The sequence below is a fragment of the Priapulus caudatus genome, unplaced genomic scaffold, assembly GCF_000485595.1.
Source record: "Priapulus caudatus unplaced genomic scaffold, Priapulus_caudatus-5.0.1 Scaffold128, whole genome shotgun sequence".
Classification (NCBI taxonomy): Eukaryota; Metazoa; Priapulida; class Priapulimorpha; order Priapulimorphida; family Priapulidae; genus Priapulus; species Priapulus caudatus.
The window spans coordinates 377,572-399,135 of NW_014577189.1; the positions used below are offsets into that span (position 1 = coordinate 377,572).

Genomic DNA, 21,564 nt, shown 5'->3' on the forward strand with positions numbered 1-21,564 from the left:
GAGAGAGAGAGAGAGAGAGAGAGAGAGAGAGAGAGAGAGAGAGAGAGAGAGAGAGAGAGAGAGAGAGAGATTTTGCCGTGCGTATACGCGCAACTATTTATCACCGACGGACCGACCTTGCTGGTGTGCACTGGGCAGGGCTGTAGGAGACGCCGGCGTCGCCCCGCGGGCGCACACGGTTCAGCCCGTGTTTACCTGCCGCTGTCAGGCTGATGTGCGCAGCTGCATGCTGCAGTCGGGTCCACGAGAGCAGGCAAACACACTGTCGCGCTACATAGCTGTGCGCGTGTCGCGTGGTAGCACAGGAGTTATGTGACACTACATCGGCATGGAACCCGGATGACGAACGCGTGACGTTAGCGTTGTCGGCAAGCGTTGTCACGTTAGCTGTGCGTAATCACATGCGGCCAGCGTGGTGAGGCTAGGGCGTGGTGGAAACGCGCTGAGTGTATCGATCGGGAGGATTTATCATGCGTTGCAGTATTAGCGTAGTGCTGCTATAAGCTGACTTCCAACGGCAAAAAAACGCTCAGGATTGTTGCTAAGCATTGTTACCAGACACTGTTGTGGAGCATTGTTGCAGATCACCGATGAGGAACATTGATGCTAGACATTGTTGTGGAGCATTGTTGCAGATTATTGATGCTAGACATTGCTGTGGAGCAATGTTTTAAAGAATTGTTGTGGAGCACTGTTGCTAAACGTTGTTGTGCTGCATTGTTATGGACCATTCTTGGGGAGCACTGATTTGTAGCATTGGTGTGCGTCGCACGTTGGAGTGGCAGTGACAGGCCCAGTGGTAATGCCTTAGCAAGGAATAAATCAACAGATGAACAATGCTTCCCTGATATATAGACAGCGGTACTTCAAGCAGCACCGCCTCTCTATAGTGCTGGAGAATGATTTACATCCAGTTATGCATTATTTACATATCATCGGTATACATAATGCACACATCGACCTTCAGGCTGTGGTTTATATTTGTGAGGCACTGTGCAAATCAGAGCGATGCGATGACATTATCGTGAATAAATAAAAGAACGCTAATCAGATATTGGTATTGTCCCCTGTAAATAATCCGATGGCAGGCATGGTTGAGACGTAGAAATGTGAGGAGATACTGAAATGACGTTGTGAGAGTTTGGAGTGTTCGTGATACTTTGGATGTTGGGTATGAAACTCCCCAAGCGAGTTTCGTTTTTGTTTCCCAATGGGGAGTTTTACAGTAAGTACTGACACAGCCAATAACTATCCTGTGCCTACTGTTGGTTTATGTATGAACGAGTGATGTTCATGCACGTAACAAAATGTTGCATCAGTGTATAATCCAGTCATTGTTCATCTGTGTATTAGTTTCGCTCCTGTATACTAGCCATTTAACTTTATGTATGTGTATACAGTGATGTTTACATGTACATAGATTTGAATGTATGACTCAGTGATGTCTTTGCGTATGACTCAGCAAAGCTGATGCCACTACATTCACAAGTTATGTATGAGTTTAAATAGGTGATGTAATGCTGTATTCCTCTATCGTGCCCACCGTAATGTTCATCATACATTAGACGTGGATATGTGACATAGGTACGATGCTGATGCGACTATATTCATAAGTTATCTATGAGGTAAATCGATGATTTAATACAGTATTCTCTCCTGCTATAGCTCCTAGACCCACGGTAACTTTCACCTATCTCTAACTGCTGATCTTCATTACATTGCAGTAAGTGTCAAGTCTGATGACTCGACCGATGGGGGCGCGCAGTCGCACACGCAGAGTAGTCCCTCTAAGGCAGCGAAGCGGGCGAGCAGCGCACCGCCGACCCGCCGCAGCATCTTCACTCTGCAGGCGAAGGCTTCCACGGTGACGCCGTCGACGCCCTCTACAACCAGTAAGTGTCGCCGCGCGGTGATCGCACAGCTGTCTCTCTCTCTCGGCTGCCGCGGAGCCGTGGTTGTATAGGGTGCGGAGCGCGAATGTTCAATTAGTGTGGCGCGGTGTGTCGAGGTGGTGATTTCTGCTGTTTTTTTTACGTCTTGAGTTATTTTTAATGCTGTTCATGGCCCCGCATTATGAGGTTTTTTACCGTTTACGTCGTAAAAGAATTATGAGTTTAAGCGGCGTGTCAAATTGCGTTATTCATTTAAGCATTAATTTAACCCATGTTCGTGGGTCAATTTAAACTGGAATTTTCTGAGCATTTGAGAATGTCACTCCAATAAATTCAAAAATGTAAAGTAATCGTGCCTTAGGTCCCATCCACTTAACTCCTTCACTTGACATTCTTTCTATTTTTCTTTGACATGGAGAAGATATGCCGTAAAACCTATCCACAAACATACAATCGTGTCTAGTCGTTACCTATACGGATTACGAGATCGTTCTTCTTCAGTAAATTGGCATCATTCCAAATCCATCCACTCGCTCACTCGTATTCACTTGTCCTTGCCACCTGGATCATGTGATAGAAACAAGACAGAGGAATGCGGGAGAAGCGTGCTTGTGTTCACGAGACGAGGGGTAGCAGAATATTGTTGAAAGGAAGGAAAGAAAGAGGAAGAGGGGAAGGGAGTTGGGGAGGAGGAAGGAAAATAAGAAGGTAGGAAGTGAGGGAGGGCGGGGGAGGACGAGGAAAATGAATAAAGTTAGGTGAAAATATGCAGTGAATTATTTAGATTCTCAGCAATGATCATGTAAGGGATTAAGATTGAGTTTCAAAGGCATTTTTTCATTCGTTTTGTTTTCAACCGAGATTTACGCTCGTTTGGTGTAACTGCCTGGTCTAGCTATTTACCGACTACATAATTTCAAGCGCACGTGAGTTATTGTTCTCAGATTTATGCTGCATCAGCCACCGTAATTTTCTCTTATTCGGGGGTTGTCATGAGGTTGCTGCAGCGGTAAATCATGTATCTTGATGTTCTACATATTACAAATACAATATAAGTACTGGAAATCCACTCAAAAATCATGAAAATGTGCCCATTTTAAGAAATTTGCTAGTCTGCGTATTAATTTCTAGCTTTAACTTTTATTAACACTATGTTATTCTTACGTACAATATATTTACAATATTTTATATATTTGCTAAAACATTAATTTTTCACTTTTGTATTTCTATACATAAATGCTTCCCTTAGTAACTTCCAGGATGTTTCCATAAATCCTGTTCCATAATATCTTGTTTAGAACTCTGTTATGCTTTAAATATATAGCAAAAACAAGATTTAAGTTAGACCTATCAAATGGTTTTGAAATGGGCTGTTTCTCATGATTTTTCCTTTCACTTATTAAATATCACTTGATCTTTGCTGTATTCTAATAATAAAAGCTCTCTTGCTCTCTGTTTCTGTCTCTGTCGGTCTATCTCTCTCCCCTTCTCTCTCTTTCTCTTTCTCTCATCCCCTCTCTCATTGTCCCTCTCTCACACGTGTTATCACTATTCTCTAATAAATGTAGTTTAATTTTGATATTTTCAAATCTTTTGTCTGTGTGGCATCTGCATCTGATCCTAGCCAACACAATGCCTTGTAGTGAGTAAGCACTCTGTGTTTTCGTTACTCTAACGGATATTAACCCACTTTTTCAACAAGCTGCTCGAAAACGGACGTCCCCACAGCAGACTCCAAGTTCGAGTACGAATCTTAAAAAACAACCACCAAAAGGTATAGCGTACGTAATACAGTCTGTGCACAACCTACCAGCTTCTCGGCTTGCCTGCGTCTTCGACAAGTGCTGCCCTCTACCTGAAATCCAGCAATCGTCCTTCTATAGCCGGGAACCACTGAGCTGTATATAATAACAGCTGTTATTTTTATATCAGGGGTAATAATTTGTCATTATTCACCCCTGATTATATACAGCTCAGTGCCGCGAACGCACATAGGATTTATGGCACCGAGTGCCAGGCTCAACATGAAATTATATTGGTCAAATGAACATGTTCTGATAGTGCCTGACATTGTGAGACATTATCTAGCACTCACGTACACGAATACTAACAATAAAATTAATTTACTTAACAAATGCATTCCTGTCAAAGTGGACGAGATCAGGATATTTCCGGTCAGAACCATAAATCGTATGTGCGTTTTACGAGAGAAGCTGTTAACTCCGGCTTCAAGGTCGAGAACTGGCATCAGCTGGAGAGCCTGTATTTGGCGTAGACTGCTATTAATTGCCTCACGCCTGCCTAGCACAATGGATCCGGTGGTGGGGGAGGGAGCAGTTGCAGCCGATTTTGCACGCACGCACCGTCTTGTTTGAACGTTCGTCTCGCGAGGAATCCTTGTGATGTCACAATGCACATTGTCATGTTGCTAAAACTGTCCGCAAAGTCAATCTGCCACTGAGTGAGTATTCATCAGTGTACTTGATCAGGGTCGACTCCCACAGAGAATGCAGGTGAGGTAGGGGAGTGGTGAATTCTCAACCCATTCACCACTTACAATGCCGCCACTCTCACTACTACCACCAGCACCACCAGTACCGCTATTACTACCACTGCCATCCCCACGACTGCTGCTGCTGCCACCACTTTCACTGCCACTATACCACCAAGACACGGCGTTTGTGCATGCTTCTAATCATTCTGTGATACTTATCAAAAAAATCATGTCATGCAAAATGTTGCACGAGTGTATATATCCACATGCCCACTATGCTACACCACACCACGTTTTCCTATCATACGGCGCCAGTTCGAAAGTCACTCTACATATAAGGTGGTGGGAAGCTTGTAGTGCTGGCTTGGGCGGCAGGTGGCGCTGGTATGCTTCACATATTGTGTATTACATAGCACCTATCTTCATCTGTATGCACACAATGGTGTACCTCCACATCCCAACCTAGTAAATTGTAGGTTTGCAGTATGTTGTAGGAAAGTTGACGTACATTAGCGCGCTGTGCGTGGGAGATCTAATCCACATTGGATTAAAGTGTGCCATACAGTATCACGGGTCCCAACTTTGCATCTCTCTGGCAGTGAATCGGCATATTGACCGGATGTTACCTCAGTTTCAGTTACTTCTACGCGTTCTATATTATTTATTATGATCTTATATAACATATATAAGATATATATTTATCTTGTGGGTGGACGTGTTTGGGTGGTTTTATGCAATGATTTAGATGTGATATGTGTATGCTAGTAGATTGTTTGGAATAGTAATAGTAAACTTATTAGTCTGTATCTATAGTGTTTGTTCCAATCTTACGTTGATAGTTAAATGTTTAATCCTTCTCATTGATGTATTCGATCGCTTTGGTACGAAACACACACATAACAAACATGAATGAATAAGCGTTCCTGTTTTGTAATACTAGCAGTCGACTGTTGTCTATTAACACTTTTCTATTCTCATTACTAGGTAATGGTAACCTAGGTAACAATAGCCTAGGTAACATTGGTCTTTGCATGTTACTAACGTCGGTGTGTTGCCTGTGTGTTTGTCACTAGGATCTGGTTTCGGACGAAAATCGCCAGCTGCTTATACTGGAGGTAACTAACCATTTTAGCAGTTCTCGCCTATACTCCAGGGGGGTCGTTATTAACTAACTAACTAAAGTTAATGCTAATGATAATGCTAAGATAGCACGTACCACTAATGTTGATGATACGAGTAATGATGATAAGACTAATAGTGTTTCTGACAACGGGCCCCAGATTTTGGCTATCTTCGTATTGTCAAAGCATTTGGGTCGTAGTATTTCATCAGCGTACTAACTGTAGCCTCGTCTACACGACGAACCTTAACTCGAGTTAAGCTAACTCGAGTTAAGCTACTCGATTTTAGCGATTATGTAGCGGTCTAACACGACAACCATCCGATAGCGATTTAATTACCCGATTTATTAATGCACTGCGTGCGTGCGTGTGTATGTAAACCGTGCGTGCGTGTGATGCTGTGTGCGTGCGTGTGCACGTATGCGTGACGATGCGTTGTGTAACGTACACGTGCGTGTGTGCCGTGCCGTGCGTGCGTGTGCACGTACCACTGCGTGGCTGCGTGAGTGACGTACATTGTGCGTGCATGTGTGCGTGCCGTGGCATAGTGCACGTACACGTGCGTGCATGAGTGTGTGCGGGCATGCGTGGTTGCGCAAGGTACACGTTCGTCGCGTTCTGCAGTGCCGTAGAGCGTGCCGTCGTGCAGCGTACCACGTCGTGCATGCGTGAGTGCGTACATGTGCGTGCATGTGTGCGTGCGTGCGTCCGCGTGGTGTGCACGTACACGTGCTGTGCGTGCGTGCGTCGTGTCACGCTACACATTGCGTGGCAATGCGTCCCGTCGCGTGGCACGTGCAGTCACACGTGCGTGCCGTGCGCGCGTGTCGGCAGGTATGCTATGTACACGTGCGTGCATGAGTGTGTGGTTGCGTGGTGCGTAAGCGTGGCTGCGAGCGTGCGTATGGCACGCGTGCATGCATGCGATGTGTACATACAACGTGCGTGCGCTGCGTCGCGTGGTGCACGTACACGTGCGTGCATGAGTGTGGCTGCGTGCGTGCGTGCGTGCGTCGCGTGGTGTACGATACCATCGTACTAGTGCTGCCGCCTATCGTGGAGGTTAAGCTAACTCGAGTTAAGCGTCTACACGGGCCTTGTGCTGTGTGAATAAAATGCAAACAGCTTAAGAGGCATTTACCGTATGTAGTAAAACTAAGCTAATTTTGTGTAGTTAGCATAAACAGATTGAAGTATTGTAGTGAGAGATTGAAATGGCTAGACGCTACCGTGAAAGAATTTGTTTTCCATAAACCCGCCAACTGGTCAAAATTGGGCTGCCTGAGTAACTACACTACTTGTATTATACATTTATGCTATGTGCGCAGTAAATAGAGGAATTGTCCTGCCATAGACTCCAGTTTAGCTGAAGCCACCGCGGAAACGCTGACTCATCATGTTACTGAAATGTACTAATAGTTTATTGGTGTTCTTGCACGCGGAAAAAATATTCCGAGGATGCGCGGCCTAGTTAATAATTTAATGACTTAGGCGCAGCCTCGTCTAAAGTAGTCCAAGATGTTTATGTAGCATATCTTTGGATGGATATGAACACATGTGTGTGATGCGCACGAGTGGTGATGTGTGTTCATGGTGGTGCCTAGAACACAGTGAATCTGCCATTATCTCTGCGTCTTGTGCATAGTTGATCATTTCACCCAGATGCCGTTATCTGAGTGAAATCGCCGAATACATCGGCTAGCAAACTAATTGGATTTTGGAAGTGCTATTGACTTGTGATGCAAGTCACATAAGAAGTGCAATAAGATTTTAGTAGGTATGTTTGGAATTTTTGTTGGGAGTGAGGCCATCTATGGCTGTTATTGTGGGTGCTCGCCTAGCGGTCCTGGTGTGGTAGTGTCATATCGGTGACCTAGAACAGTATTCTTTGATTTACAGATGAATTGCTAGAGAATTTCTTCCCATGCGCAGGTAGTTGTACGTAGTGTGCCGTGGTCGTACGACTTTGGTTGTTGCCTGCTGTGTATAAGTTTCAAACACCATAATATATATTCGTCTTCAAAATTGCCGTCACCGCCGTGCGATCGGTAGCTGAAAGTACAAGTCTTACATTTATTTACACGTTGGAAAATGTGTCACACTTTGATTGCCGTTTGAATTTGGATTCGTTACAACCACTATCATTGTTTACAGTGTGGTATCCAGAAACTTTCCGGCGTTTAGTTCTACTTTGTTCACGTTACATCTTGCACTTCATCCCTACACGGGTGAATTGTGGCCAAGTAAAGTACATTGGGTGGAATTAACATATATATATAGTTTTTGTTTGATCTTGTTTATCTTGACTTTTTATCAGTTTCCACATGTATACCGTACACCACTGCCCACAACAAAGGAAAAATGGCCCAAGTCACTCAACGAACCCAAAAAAAACGAATATTCTGCAGCTACTGTAGGGATTCGTATTACACAGAATATTTGAACTTTATCGAAGTTCTGCAATAGAGCAAAAACCCCTCATGTTCAGCCACCCTGTAAAAACTCTGCATGACGACAGAAGCTTAGCTCGTAGTAGCCGGTGACTCGACTCTCGGTCTCTGACCCTCGCGTGTGCGTCTTGTCTTTCAGCGCCTGCCGGCTCGTTGGACGAGTCCTCCTTCTTCCAGGCGTTCGAGGACGTGCCCAAGGTGCAGATCTTCTCGGGTCGCGATGTCGAAGAGATGATGACACGAATCCGGGAGGTGCTGCAGGATGAGAAGAACGACTGGGAGAAGCGCGTCGACAGCGTGAGTGCTTCGGAAGCAGCCGGGGAAGCGGGTCCTCTAGAGAGGGGATAACGGGGGTGGTCGACGTCCGCATTAGGTTGTTCGTAGCGCGGTGCCCACTTCGCGATGTCTACGTCGTATGAACTTGAAAGTTTTTCGTCTTTCATTCTTAATAGGGTGCATGTGCATTGTAGGAAATTAATATAATGAACAAAATATTTTAAGTTTGATCCAAATTGAGCAAAAAAACTGCTAGCATTAAATGAGTCGGGTATGATTTAGCGAAGGCGGGAAATGTCATCTCATCTCTTCTCCACCACTGCACTTTAGTCACTACACAGAAAAACCGAGATCATTCCATAAACAAAATGTAATTAACTAATGGAAGGAATAAAAGAATAGTAACGTAATATCTTCGCAGTTGTGCCAATGATTGCCGATCGCTAGGGCTGTAGGAATATAACATGCCTTGCGACACTATCCTTGTTGATAACCCCGCGTGTATTTATTGTGTTTGATGTGTTTGCAGCTAAGACGCGTGAGGTCTGTGGTGATTGCCGGCGGCATGGACTACGATGAGTTCCATCAGAATTTGCGTAGTCTAGAGACACCAATACAGACATCAGCCAAGGACCTTCGGTCGCAAGTCGTGCGCGAGTGCTGCATCACCATCGCGTACGTACTACATCACTTCTCTTTGCATGTTTGTTGTGGTCGAGGAGGGAAACCTCGTGATGAAGAGCGAAAAATGGCGAAGTGCTCGTGTTTGGTTTAAATTGACTGCGTCACGAATTTTCTATGGTAAAATTTGTAAAATTTTTGTTGCCATTTTTTTACATTAAAAGTAAGAACTAACGGGACTAAACGTATCCTCAAATTCTTACCTGATAAGATTGTTTCTCAACTAGTTAAAAATCCAAAGAACCTGGAAGATTTGATATTAGTGTTCCTGACATTAATTGCTTGCTATGGACTATGTATGCGTCACGAGTGTATGTTCACATCGAACAATATAGTAAAATAAGAAGTATAATGCAGCAATTTAACCGTAAAAAGTGAACAAAATTACTTATATTTTGTGAAAAAGTGGAAATGTTTTTTTTATTTTTTACTATTTACGGTGACGTAATCACTTTAACTGAGGAGCAGGGTTGGCTTGCTGCAGTCGGTTCTATTGCTGCAGGTTGCATTGTAGGTACAAGGTAGTAATAGTCGTACAGTGGAAAAGCTACATGGCAGTACTCGGTAGTAGTCGGACACAGTCCGGTGGGACGATACGTTGTGTTTGTTCACACGCAGGTTTCTTGCTCAACATCTGTGCAACAAGTTCGAGCATTTTGCCGACTCAATATTCCTGATACTCGTGGCGCTCATACCCAACTCTGCGAAGATCATGGCTTCATCAGGTGTCGTCGCTCTCAGGTTTATAATTCAGGTGAGTGCGCGCAAGCCAATGCTGATAGTACATTTCATCATCCGACAGTTTTAATGATTGCATGTCTAGCACAGCCTTAGCTGTCCATATCAGGGCTAGCAGAAATTTTTTATATTTTATATTTTGTAAATGGGGTTCTTTTTATAGAAGAGACAGGTGGACTGGTCTCCATGTGTTCATTATTTCATACATGTCGGTTTTGTACTTGCATGATCTTATTTCCATGTCTTTCCATAAAAACACATTTCGTATTAAGACTTATCATCAGTCTCGTTTGTTTATTCACATCAAGAGGTATGAAATCATATTAGCAGCGTCCGTAGTCATAGCTACTACACTGTGCAACCTTGGCACGTCACGTCATGAGCTTACAATACTGAAATTGATTAAATTGTTAATTAATTACGCCATTAGCAGTGGTGCCAATTATATGGCTAGTATGGTAGCATTGCATTGCACCTCTGTGCATACCCGGCAATGTTATATAGCTTCTCCTCCAGATTAGAGTGATATTTCACTGTATTTATTAATGATATCTCCATACGTAAATGGTGGCCATGCAGTGTTGGTTTGAGATGTAAGGTTGTACCAGACACTGTCTAGATGAAGAAGGAAGATATAAAGTATTTTTATTACAGGTGGTATTTTTTTACATATTAAATTTATTGTAATTAATAAAGATATGGTAATTGAGGATGCGCTCAGGTGATTCGGTCTATAGAAAGTAATTTTCTATTTGATATTCCCATGTGCAGCATCTAGGCTTATTGTTTATTTATTTTAATTTTCAGCACACTCACTCCCCCAAGATGATACCCCTTCTTGTCGGCAATCTTTCGTCAAAGACTAAGGAGATTCGAAGGTGAGTGATAAACAGTATGTGTGTATGCGTGTGCGTGCGTGTGTGCGTACATGTGTGTGTGCCCTGCTGCTCCCTGATCGTAACACATCTACGCTGGTGTCTCCTCATCGCGTTTACGGCTGGTGTCTCCTCACGCGCTGTCTCCGCTCATAGCCCGCTCTACGCTTGGCGTCTCCGCTCACGTTCGCGTCGTACGCTTGGGGTTCTCCCTCACATTGCAGTTACAGGCTGACGGTCCCTCCTCATATCCGCGTCTGTCTACCGTGACGTGCTTCGTCTACCCGGCGCGTCTACGCTGGCGTCTCCCTCGATCGCGCGTATCTCAGCTTGGCAGTCTTCCTTCACCGACGCGTCTCCTGACGCCTCCCTACACGCGCGCGTCTACGCTGCGTCCCTCACCGCGCCCGTCTACGCTGGCGCTCGCCTCATTCTGCGCGTCTACCGGCTCGGCGCGTCTCGCCTCACTGCGGTCATACATCGGCTTCTCGCGGTCTCCCGTCTTCATCCGCGTATGCTATGGCCTGGACGTGTCTGCCCTTCACGCGCGTCTTTACTAGCTTTTGGCGTTCTCCCTTCAGTCGCGCGTCTTACAGCTGACGCTTCTCCTCACGCAGCATTGTCTTTTACGGCTGGTCGGTCTTCCTCATCCGGCGTTCTACGCGCTAGGCGTCTTGCATCACTTTTTGTTTGTGATTCTTTTATCAGCTGGTTTTGCTCCTCATCGGCGTCTTTCGCTGCGTCTCCCTCACCGCGCGTCTACGCTGGCGTCTCCCTCACCGCGCGTCTACGCTGGCGTCTCCCTCACCGCGCGTCTACGCTGGCGTCTCCCTCACCGCGCGTCTACGCTGGTGTCTCCCTCACTGCGTGTCTACGCTGGTGCCTCCCTCACCGCGCGTGTTGCTCTGTCTTGCAGGCAGTGTGCAGAGCTGCTGGACCAGATGCTGCACACGTGGCCGACGCACTCGCTCGAACGCCACATCGCCGTCATTCAGGACGCCATCAGGAAGGGCATCGCCGACGCCGACCCCGAGGCCCGCACCCGCTCGAGAAAGTGAGTGGCCAGCGCCCCCTGGCGATGCAAACCTCATCACGCCATCACCGTCCACGATCTGTGCATGAACGATGGGATGATAATTGAATGACAATCCCCATGATCGAAGCATGGGGAGCATCGGGATCAATGAAATTTAACCCACACTGTATCACGTTACTGCATTTTTTCAGAGCATTCTGGGGGTTTTCCGACCATTTCAAGGAACAAGCTGACAGTCTACTACAGTCCCTGGACAGCAGCAAGCAGAAGTTGCTGCAGGTAATACAGATGTTCGCTTGTTAACGTGTCTCATCGGCAAGTTCACTCACATCGATCTAGTGAGTTGGGTATCCCGCCCCGCTTGGGGAAATTCCCCCCCCCTCGTTTCAATCGTTGTGCCACGTTTAAATTACCTCCGCCCCGATTAAATTCCACCACAATAAGAGTTTGACAGCGCGGGAATCGAGGTCGGCATATGTTTCCATGAACCAGAGTATCTGTGAGACGTACACTGACGTCACGCACGAACTCGGCTATCTCCGAAGTTGAATGCATACAGCCTGCTGATAGTGGTTGCGCATGGTCATATTCCATTCTACGCATATCAACTTCCGCATCAGACTTTTTGTATATCAAGGAATGATGCAAAATCTCTAATCATAACCCTAACACTAACAATAAACCGACTCGGTTATCTTATATACGCGTGTTATAGTACCAAACACTGTCTATGGTGGTAGATAACCACTGACGTCACACTGACGTACACTGACGTCATGCAGATACTCTGTTTCATAGAAACATATGCCCACCGGGAAGTAGTTCCCCCCCCCCACTCCTCTGTTTCAATTACATCCTGGGGAGAACCCTAGTGTAGGAACGTGTTGATTATTTCCATACAGGTAGTCAGTATTAGGTGTGAGCTTGTGGGTAACTACCGCTCTCTACAACGTTTATTACATAATATATATTGCTATATATGATAGGGTGAGCTGAGCAACAGGTAGTCACTACTAGGTGTGAGCTTGTGGGTAACTACCACTATATATCTACAACGTGTATTACTCATGATAGGGTGAGCTGAGCAACAGGTAGTCACTACTAGGTGTGAGCTTGTGGGTAACTACCGCTCAATATACATTATACTATTACCTATGATAGGGTGAGATGAGCAACAGCTCCAGCAGTAACTCGGTAAACAGCGCCGGCAGAGTTTCGACGAGACGCACACCTGCAGTCAGAACGTCGAGTCGCGAGAACGTCGGTGCCGCCCCCCGGCGGTCTCACGGCACCATCTCAACAAGAGGCTTCACCAGCCCGTCGACCGACGGCAGTGAGTGCGATTCTGTCTTCTTGTTCTTCTCACGGCGTAGTGCTGGCACGCGACGTGATCTGTGTTGTCCTGTGCAGGGTTCGTAGCGGGTCTTCCAAAGTCTTATGAGTACTTATTTTGCCAAAAATAAAATAAGGGCCCTTATTAATACTTATTTTTGGTGAAATCTTAGAAAAGTACGTAATAGTCCTTACTTTTTGTCCTTTTTGTTGTATATATAATACGGAATAATTAAATCTGCTGTGCAATTGTGTATATAAATATTATTAGTGAACTTTAATAGTCGTTGATCTATCAGAAATCGCGTAAAAAAGTCTTATTTTGGCCTCCAGAAAGGGTCTTATAAGTCCTTATTTCAACATGTGTCTTACTACTATGAACCCTGCTGTGGTTGAAATGTGCTTAGGTGATAGCTCAGATGTTCTTCTCCTATTCGGTGCGGGTAACGTGCCCTAGCGTGAGATTTGACCTTCTGTGATGTCCTTTGGTGGTGTGGCCTTTGGCAATATGTGATTTTAGGATAGGTAGATAATCATTCGTGAACATGGGAGCACACGTAACGATAATACTTTTATTCGGGACGTATCCGTCTCGATTTTCAACAGTAGGTAGCGAATATGAATGATGCCAAATGCAGATTTCGTTCGTGTCTCGGCACGGTGTGCTAACGTGGTTTGTCATGTTGATTTAGTTGGCAAGCGGATAGAGGCTGCACCAGCGGTGCGTTCCAATAGTGCCATCGACAGCAGTGCCGTACAGCGCGCCCGCGCCCGTGCCTCAGCCGTGGGCCCTGTCGGCCGTGTGGAGAAAGGCTCCTACAACTCTCTACGTGAGTGCATATATATAGTTCCATATGCCACTAGCCGCCGCAGTGCTCACAAGTCATCGATGATTTGGAGGGAGCGACTTGTGGATTTGTTTAGATTTCTCTCTGGTCGGAAATGTGTTCAGATATTCATTGTAGTGGGATGTGCTTCTGTATTCATTGTATTTAGTAGTAGTGATGTGTCACAACACGTGACTCCGTAATTGAGTGGTTGGGTGTATCTGCTCGGTGTTAGCAGTAATACATTTTGAAATGAGTAGTTTCTCATTAAAACTTTTCTTTTCTTTTCGTTTTCCAATCCAGTCGATGATGACGATGGTAAGGCATGTTTCTTAGTTATCCCCTGTTAAAACTTGCCTGCTCTCAACATCGAACATGGCTGGTAGTAATAGACAATGCCAGATGCATTTGAGTCTTAGTCAGCTTTTCAGCAGTGCTTGGTCATCTTCGTAAAACATTCGGTAGTTCAGGAAAGTCCCATGCAAAATAATATTTTGTGTGCATGGCAGGCCTTTACACACCTTTTTACACCTGTTGTGTGGCGTTTGATAAAGGTCAGAGTGGAGAGGTCTATTAGATGTTTAACTGTACATTTAAATTAGGTTTATTATTAATTCGTGCTGTGCAGATGCACCGTGTACAAAACGAGTTAGGTTACTTGCATTTAGCTTTCTAACACAGATGAGAGTTATTTTAAATTCTCGAGTCCCACACGGGGGTCCGTTGTCAGAAACATTATAAATAGTTATAACTATCATAGCTGTAAAATGTCACAACTCTTACACTACACTTTACTTTAAAAGTTATGACGTATGTGAATATTATTAGACTTATGATGTCAAATATACTTGTGATGTTTCTGACAATGGGTTACAGCCAGGTCAATGAAGACCAGCGTCACTCTTACTGTTGACCTGCCCAGAGACAACGCACAATTTGTGCGGCTGTCTTTAAGTAGCATGCAAGAATAAAAGACATGGTTTTCACGTAACCATCAATATATGTGTGTGCGTGCGTGCGTGTGCGTGTGTGTGCGTGCGTGTATGAGCTGGGGCCTACTCCATCTCCCCCTAGCATGGCTCTTGCAGTGTGGTAAATGCATGCAAATCTTAAACACTATTGCTACCTACTATATAAAATGTTATACCTAGTTACTGTATAAACATGACCAGGGTTTTAATGACACAGTTCAAAGTTAACTTGCTAGCAATGCTGACGGTTGAGGCTGTGGTGAATCCTTCCTGCTACAGGAGTGATGAGCTCAGGTCAGAGGTCACCGTGCGTCGGTGCTGGCGGCGGTTCTAGCGACGTAACGAGCGTGCTTTTGTTTTGCAGCGCGGTCAGCGAAGGGCGGGCCCGTGGACCACGGCGATGGCAGGCAAGGTCGTTCAAGGGTGTCGCATTCCCAGCGTACGTGTTGCTGCTGTTATCCGTTCTGCGAATTTCTCACGCGACGTTCGTGTGTTTCGGCGGCTGGCGAGCGCGCCGGTCTGATCAGTCTTCAGCTCTGCGTCACATTCGTTCTGCTGTGAAGATGTCACTCTTGTTATTGTGCAATCGCGTTCTTGTTTTGCGCGGTATACCTTTATTGTCGTCACTCAATGCCGCGCGGTCTCGATCTAATGTGGGAAGGCTTCCATTCTCCCACACTGCATGGCAGGTTTTCCTCACAAGCCACTGATTACTCGTGGTTCGTGTAGAATCGCCGCATCTCAAATAGCGCGGATCACGAAGAATTATGTGACGTAATTCACAAAAAAGTTCGTTGAGATTTAATTTTCAGGTTCCATGAGAACGCGCATGCATAATTTTGTGTCGCTCAATTAAAAAAATGCAAAATGAGTTCGTGAACAAACAAACTCGCCTTAAATTATAGTTTGATACTCCGGCGCATGTCGTGATTCTCGTCGTCCCTTGCTGCATGGTTTCGTTTTTCTCGTTTCGCATGGTGTGCCACTATTCTTCTCTCGAGCTGCATGCTTTTTTTTCTCGTCTTGCTCTGGGTAGGTGTCTTCATGTTCTGCATCGCGTAACTAATGCTATTCTATTCATGCACTGCATTGCTATGTTTCGCAGTTGCTTGTTGGAAGCTGCGTTCTCATCTTCTCGCATCGCATGGCATCGTTTCTGTACATGTAGCGTGTACCTGTTATATTAATTCCTTTTCGCACCGTCTCATTTGTGTTTCGTGGCGTGTATCTGTTCTCATAATTCTTTGTCGCATGATCTCGTTTGTGTTTCATGGCATGTATCTGTTATCATTGTTCCTTGTCGCATGGTCTCGTTTGTGTTTCGTGGAGTATACCTGTTATCATTATTCTTTGTCGCATGGTCTCGTCTGTGTTTCGTGGCGTGTACCTCACCTGTTATCGTCATTCTTTGTCACATGGTCTCGTCTGTGTTTCGTGGCGTGTACCTCACCTGTTATCGTCATTCTTTGTCACATGGTCTCGTCTGTGTTTCGTGGCGTGTATCTCACCTGTTATCGTCATTCTTTGTCGCATGGTCTCGTCTGTGTTTCGTGGCGTGTACCTCACCTGTTATCGTCATTCTTTGTCGCATGGTCTTGTTTGTGTTTCATGACATGTATCTGTTCTCATAATTCCTTGATGCATGGTCTTTTTTTGTTTCCTGGCATATATCTGTTATCATAATCCCATGTCGTGTCGTCTTGCTCTAGTTTCGTTACGTGTATCCCTTCTCATAATTCCACGTTGCATGGGCCTTGTTCTCGTTTCATCGTCCATCCGTTCTCGTAGCTCCACGTTGCGCGCGACGTCATCTCCCTCCGCACCGCATCACGGGGCTCTGCTTCTCTCTCCTCATCATCATCATCGCATGGCTTTCTCTCTCTCTCTCTTGCAGCGGGTAGCCGGTCCAACTCTCCGTCGTCGCGCTACAGCTACCAGACGTACGCGGGCAGCGGCGACCGCAAACCCCGGCGCTCCGGCATCCCGCGTAGCACGGGCACGAGCCGTGAGACAAGTCCGAGCAGGCTCGGCGGCGGCTACGCGCGCGATCGCAGGCTTAGCGCGGGCGCGGCGGGCTCCAGGTCCGGGCGCGGCGCGGTGAAACGTAAGAGCATCCGTCTCCGTCGCGCGCTGTTTCGCGGCGCCGTTGGTCGCTGTCTCTCTCATCGAGTCGAAGCCGGCGTCGCGTGCGAAAAGGAATTCGATGTTTTCTCCGTGTGCCTGTTCGTAATGCATGGGTCTCAGTGTGTGGGAGACGTGCGACCGGGATGCACCAGTGAACACCTACTCGTTTAAGTGATAACAGTTATCGCTTAAACAATTAATGGGCAATGCATTAATTAGCATGTCAGATGCGTTGTTCGTGTAATGTTGAAAAATTGCGTATTAGTTCTGGCAGTTGGCGCACAATGGTCTTAGAGCAAACGTAGTGCAATCCGACGGGTGGCTTGCTTTGGTACTCTACTCCTGTTCTATGCTTCATCTGTCAAATAAATTATTCCCTAATCACAATCTGTCTCTTAACATTCTCTTTGTTTAATGAACAAAGTAAACTACCTGTTCATTCAGTCTATATATGCGTGAAATTAAAAAGGGGTTACATATTTAGTATATATATGTATATAGTATATATGGTATATATAGTATATATAGTATATCTATATATTCTGTAAATAGTTCTACATGCTATTCCAAATATTTGCAAGATTACGAGTGGGTGGGCTTCATTGTAATGGATAAGGATTCAGTGCTTTCTCTTCACAGCTGGTGGCAACTCTGCTGTGCTCGCTCAAAGGGTGCTGCTGCCCGGACAAGAAACAGAAGCTGCGCTTAGTGACGCGCTGGTAATTTATTTGTTGGTGTTATTAATTGTCACTATTGAGTGTGAGATGATTCGGTACTTTTCACCGAACTTGGGGCAAAAATTACTGACAGTTAAGATGAGATTTTACGGACAGTTACGAAACTTGCGTAAGAGTTACAGTGACGCGCTGATAATTTAATCATCGGTTCTACTGTAGAGTGATTGTGTGCTGGATAATCGACAGGTAAATTTACTCCAACTCATAGATCTGTCTTAGTGCATCACTGCATCTCCACAATGACGGGGGACATGATCAAAGTGCTGCGTTTCATTGTCTTTCCAAGTCGAATATCAGTCGGGCGTAAAAGGTTTGGGTAGATTAGCATTTGTTGATCTTCTCAAAGATTATTTAGTATGGGACGAATGGTGAGCATGAGTGTAACATTGAACTATTGCTGTATCTGCAGAGAGGGCCATTGAGGCGGCGCTATGATAACTACCATTCAGACGATGAGAGCGAGACGTCTAGCATTTGCTCTGAGAAGTCTTACGGCTCGTACAGGAGCGAGGTAATCGTCAGCCACGTGCACCTCATGCCCTCCTCCGCTCCTCCTCGCTGTCGCCCTATCCCACCAACCCACTGCCTTCCTTTCCAACGTCCTGCCATTCTACCGCTCTCTCCCTTTCTCTCTCTCTCCCTCCCGCCTTCTCTCGCTCTCTCTCTCTCTCTCTCTCTGTCTCTCTCTCTCTATTTCTGCTCTTTCTCTATTTCTCGCCTTTCTTATTGTTCCATTTCTTTGTACTGTCTCCATTCATTGGTCGAGTCAATTGTGTGTCTTTTTCTGATTCTGAAATGGTTACTCGGTATTATTTGTGTGTCATATTCCTTTGAATGCGCTAAGGAAGTAAGTGCCTGCACGTTTGGATGTGCATTGGCCTCCTTAGCATATATGTCTGTATATTGTTCTCAATGTATGAATACACCCTTGTTAAAATTTAAAATTACATAACCTGGCCCAATGTGTGATGACGACGTTGTTTCTGTTTTCTCCCATGCTGCTATCAGAAGTCTGATAGAGGAGAAAAGGTTACCAAGGTAATTCTGCCGTTCTGCAATTAGATATTGTAAAAATAAAACAGATCGCTTACTAGTGCAGCTGCACTCTTGGACTTAGGCAGTCAGCTAATCACCCGACTTCTTGAAAAGCCTGTACTGATATTATAAGAACAATAACAACTAATATTTACCTTTGCAGGGCTACCACAGTTTGTTCATGAAATTTGCCAGCAACAGCAGTATGCTGATGTTGCGGTCACGAACATCTTGATCTTGTGAACAAATCCTGTATCTGCTACAAGTTCATGTTCATATTAAACGTAATACAGGTTGGCTGCTTTCGTGGCACGATCAAAATAACCTGCGAAAAATGTGTTTGCATTGAAACAATCTTCGTAATTCTGTGGAAGTCATGCATAGATGCGCGCGTATTTCTCGATTGCTGCTGCGGTAAGGGGTGGGTGGGCGCCCGTCGTACTTTAGGATTGGCGTGTTCGTATGCCCCGGTACGTTCCCCCCACACACGTGCTGGAAACCGTGGCGTCTTTGCAGGGTCCGCAGTCGACCAAGAAGAAGCAGTCGCATAAGGGCATAGACACAATCCTAGAAGGCCAGATGAAGGTATAGTCGGTCGCCAGGCGGGCGGCTGCCCACGTATCTCTTTCTCGCGCTCACGCGAACACCGTCTCGCACCACGCCACTACGCTGTCACGTCGTTGCGTGGGTGCCTTGCGGCAGCGGCGCCAGCACGAATGCTTATTGTGTGTTAATTGCTAGACAGCAGGCTGGTATCGGCATGCATCCCCCTGCACGCTTTTGGTGTCGTCGTCTCTAACTGTCACGTTCGTGTTCCGAACAGACAGACGAGCTGAGTGGCCATCGTTAGGGGGTGAAACGGGGGTGAAACCCCTGCAACTGGCTCTATAGTGGAGGCTGCTCGTACTTCCCTCCCCCATACGTGCTGCTCAGCATCCTCCACCGCGACAACGCTATAGCTAGCACCGACACGAACGTGTCTGCCGCGCACCCGCACCCGCTCCTTGCGCACGTGCACCATGGCAACCGCCATCAACATGCTTCCGTCACTCAGTCATCTGTGAGCACAGAGGAGAGGCTTTGAATAAGTAGGAGATCGGTATTGCAGGGGCTGTTATATCCATGTCTATCGATCAAAATGAGCCGAGCTAGTGTATGCACCACTCTTTCCCACCTGCTGCTGCCGCTTCTTGCGCTTTATTTTGTGCGTTCATGCGTCTGCACCTGGGGCGTGCGTATACGCGCGTGTATGCGTGTACATGTGCCTGGTCTCCTGTTTATTTATGCAGGGTGCGAATTAAATTATGCAGAAATCTCGTGGTTCGTAAATATTTCATTCATTCATGGGTGTTGATGTATCAACATTAAGTTAGTACAACAGCCCGTTAGGATGGTGATTCATATAACTCTCCATGGTTGCTCTTATTGAAAATTATTTTGTTCATAACCCAGATAATTTACTACCAGAATTTAAATAAATTATATCTAGACTAACTATGATCTATTAGTAGCACCAGGTGAAATAACACTCACCTGGTAGAAAGTGCAGGTAAAAACTCGTGACCAACAGAGTCCCCTATGGACTACCATATATATATTATCAAAATAGCTAAATTAACTTGATTATATCAATAGCAAATTAACCAGATTGAAATATTGCAGTCCACATGACTATATATGCTACTAGGCAGAGAAGGTTAATTTTACGTACTTGCTTGAATACCCTTACTGAGAGAAAAACTGCCTGCATGAATGTTGTAGGAATGGCTTGCAGAAACGTGTGCAGAATTCTTTTACAGTTGACAGCAGTGTTGATAATAATGGCGAATGGAATGCATGTCGGCTGTCACTGTGACATCATACTCAAACAACGATCCTGTTATGTATCAACAATGATTACGTGATTCTATAAGCAATTGTTTAATAACAGCAGTGAGATAATTAGCAGCTGTACAACTCGACACGTAATATGCTTTTATGTCTTTCCTTCAAAAAGTGCACTAATGGGGCGAGTTTTAACCCACAAAGCTGGCAATTATCGGCAGAAGTAGTTGAGAGCGTGTGGTGGCATGAAATATTTTTGCGTATTTGGCTAGCGATTTAAAAATGCTTATATGTTGCTGATGTGTTTTATGTTGCCTGCAACGACACTGCCTGTTGCTGATGTGTTAGCAATGCAATGGCTACCCCGCTGCCGGGGGCGTGTGTAGCAGCATGAGCCGCTAGTGCGAACCCCGCGCATGACTGACTGACTGTCCCATGGTCTGTCTATTCACAGGATATTGCAGAAATTGTCAACATGTGCTCCAGTACCAACTGGTCTGAGCGAAAGGAAGCGCTGACTGCTGTGCAGAACATCTGCCGTCATCCGCGAACGCTCAGGTAGGATATTTGTCGCTAATAGTTTGTGAGTCAGGGAGTTGGTGCGACCTTGCAGGGTTGACCTTTAGCTGTGGTGTGAAATAAATGTCAGAAATGTACTTCCGTTGCCGCATTTGTGCACATATATGTATGTAGAGTGTCTATTCAGTCTGGGTATTCAGTGCTAAATTCTTTTTCGTTCTCTTTCAAATCATCGCTCAATACCGCAGATATTAAAACCCACGCTTCCGTTGTATGTAAATGCTGCGAGTTAACAATGAAATTCATACAAATGAATAGACGGTTTAACACGGTTGACAAATACTACGTTGAAAACTACTACGTTGAAAATACTACGTTGAAAACAACGTTCTTTGACATATTCGTATGACATGCGTTCGTCATTACCATGCAGAGAAAAGCTTGATATAAAGTTCAGTGTGTAAAGTTATAGTGCTCCAGTAAGTAAGTTAACAACCAGAAACTTTGGCAAACATTGCTGTTTATCCGAATCGCAATTTCTATATCACATTCTGCTTTCAATGAGAAATTAAAATACAAGACTGAAATGAAGTTGTAATGAAATGAAGACTGAAGTTTGAATATTATTAAGT

General features: G+C 45.3%; 1 protein-coding gene across 6 annotated transcripts in view; it reads left to right on the forward strand.

Annotated features, from left to right (window-relative positions):
- Positions 1 to 21,564, forward strand: part of LOC106805821 (CLIP-associating protein 1-like) — a 159,564-nt gene that overhangs the window by 103,822 nt on the left and 34,178 nt on the right. For 4 of the 6 annotated variants that reach the window (XM_014807563.1, XM_014807561.1, XM_014807565.1 and 1 more), the window contains 15 exons: positions 1,725 to 1,892; positions 8,097 to 8,254; positions 8,763 to 8,908; positions 9,533 to 9,668; positions 10,460 to 10,530; positions 11,444 to 11,581; positions 11,755 to 11,842; positions 12,725 to 12,896; positions 13,588 to 13,725; positions 15,058 to 15,132; positions 16,588 to 16,797; positions 17,457 to 17,536; positions 17,964 to 18,065; positions 19,106 to 19,174; positions 20,868 to 20,971. In XM_014807563.1, coding sequence (XP_014663049.1) covers positions 1,725 to 1,892; positions 8,097 to 8,254; positions 8,763 to 8,908; positions 9,533 to 9,668; positions 10,460 to 10,530; positions 11,444 to 11,581; positions 11,755 to 11,842; positions 12,725 to 12,896; positions 13,588 to 13,725; positions 15,058 to 15,132; positions 16,588 to 16,797; positions 17,457 to 17,536; positions 17,964 to 18,065; positions 19,106 to 19,174; positions 20,868 to 20,971 — 1,855 coding nt within the window. Of the gene's footprint in view, positions 1 to 413; positions 1,226 to 1,724; positions 1,893 to 8,096; positions 8,255 to 8,762; positions 8,909 to 9,532; positions 9,669 to 10,459; positions 10,531 to 11,443; positions 11,582 to 11,754; positions 11,843 to 12,724; positions 12,897 to 13,587; positions 13,726 to 15,057; positions 15,133 to 16,587; positions 16,798 to 17,456; positions 17,537 to 17,963; positions 18,066 to 19,105; positions 19,175 to 20,867; positions 20,972 to 21,564 lie in introns of those variants that run through there. The other 2 variants (XM_014807566.1, XM_014807562.1) reach the window with 2 other exon arrangements.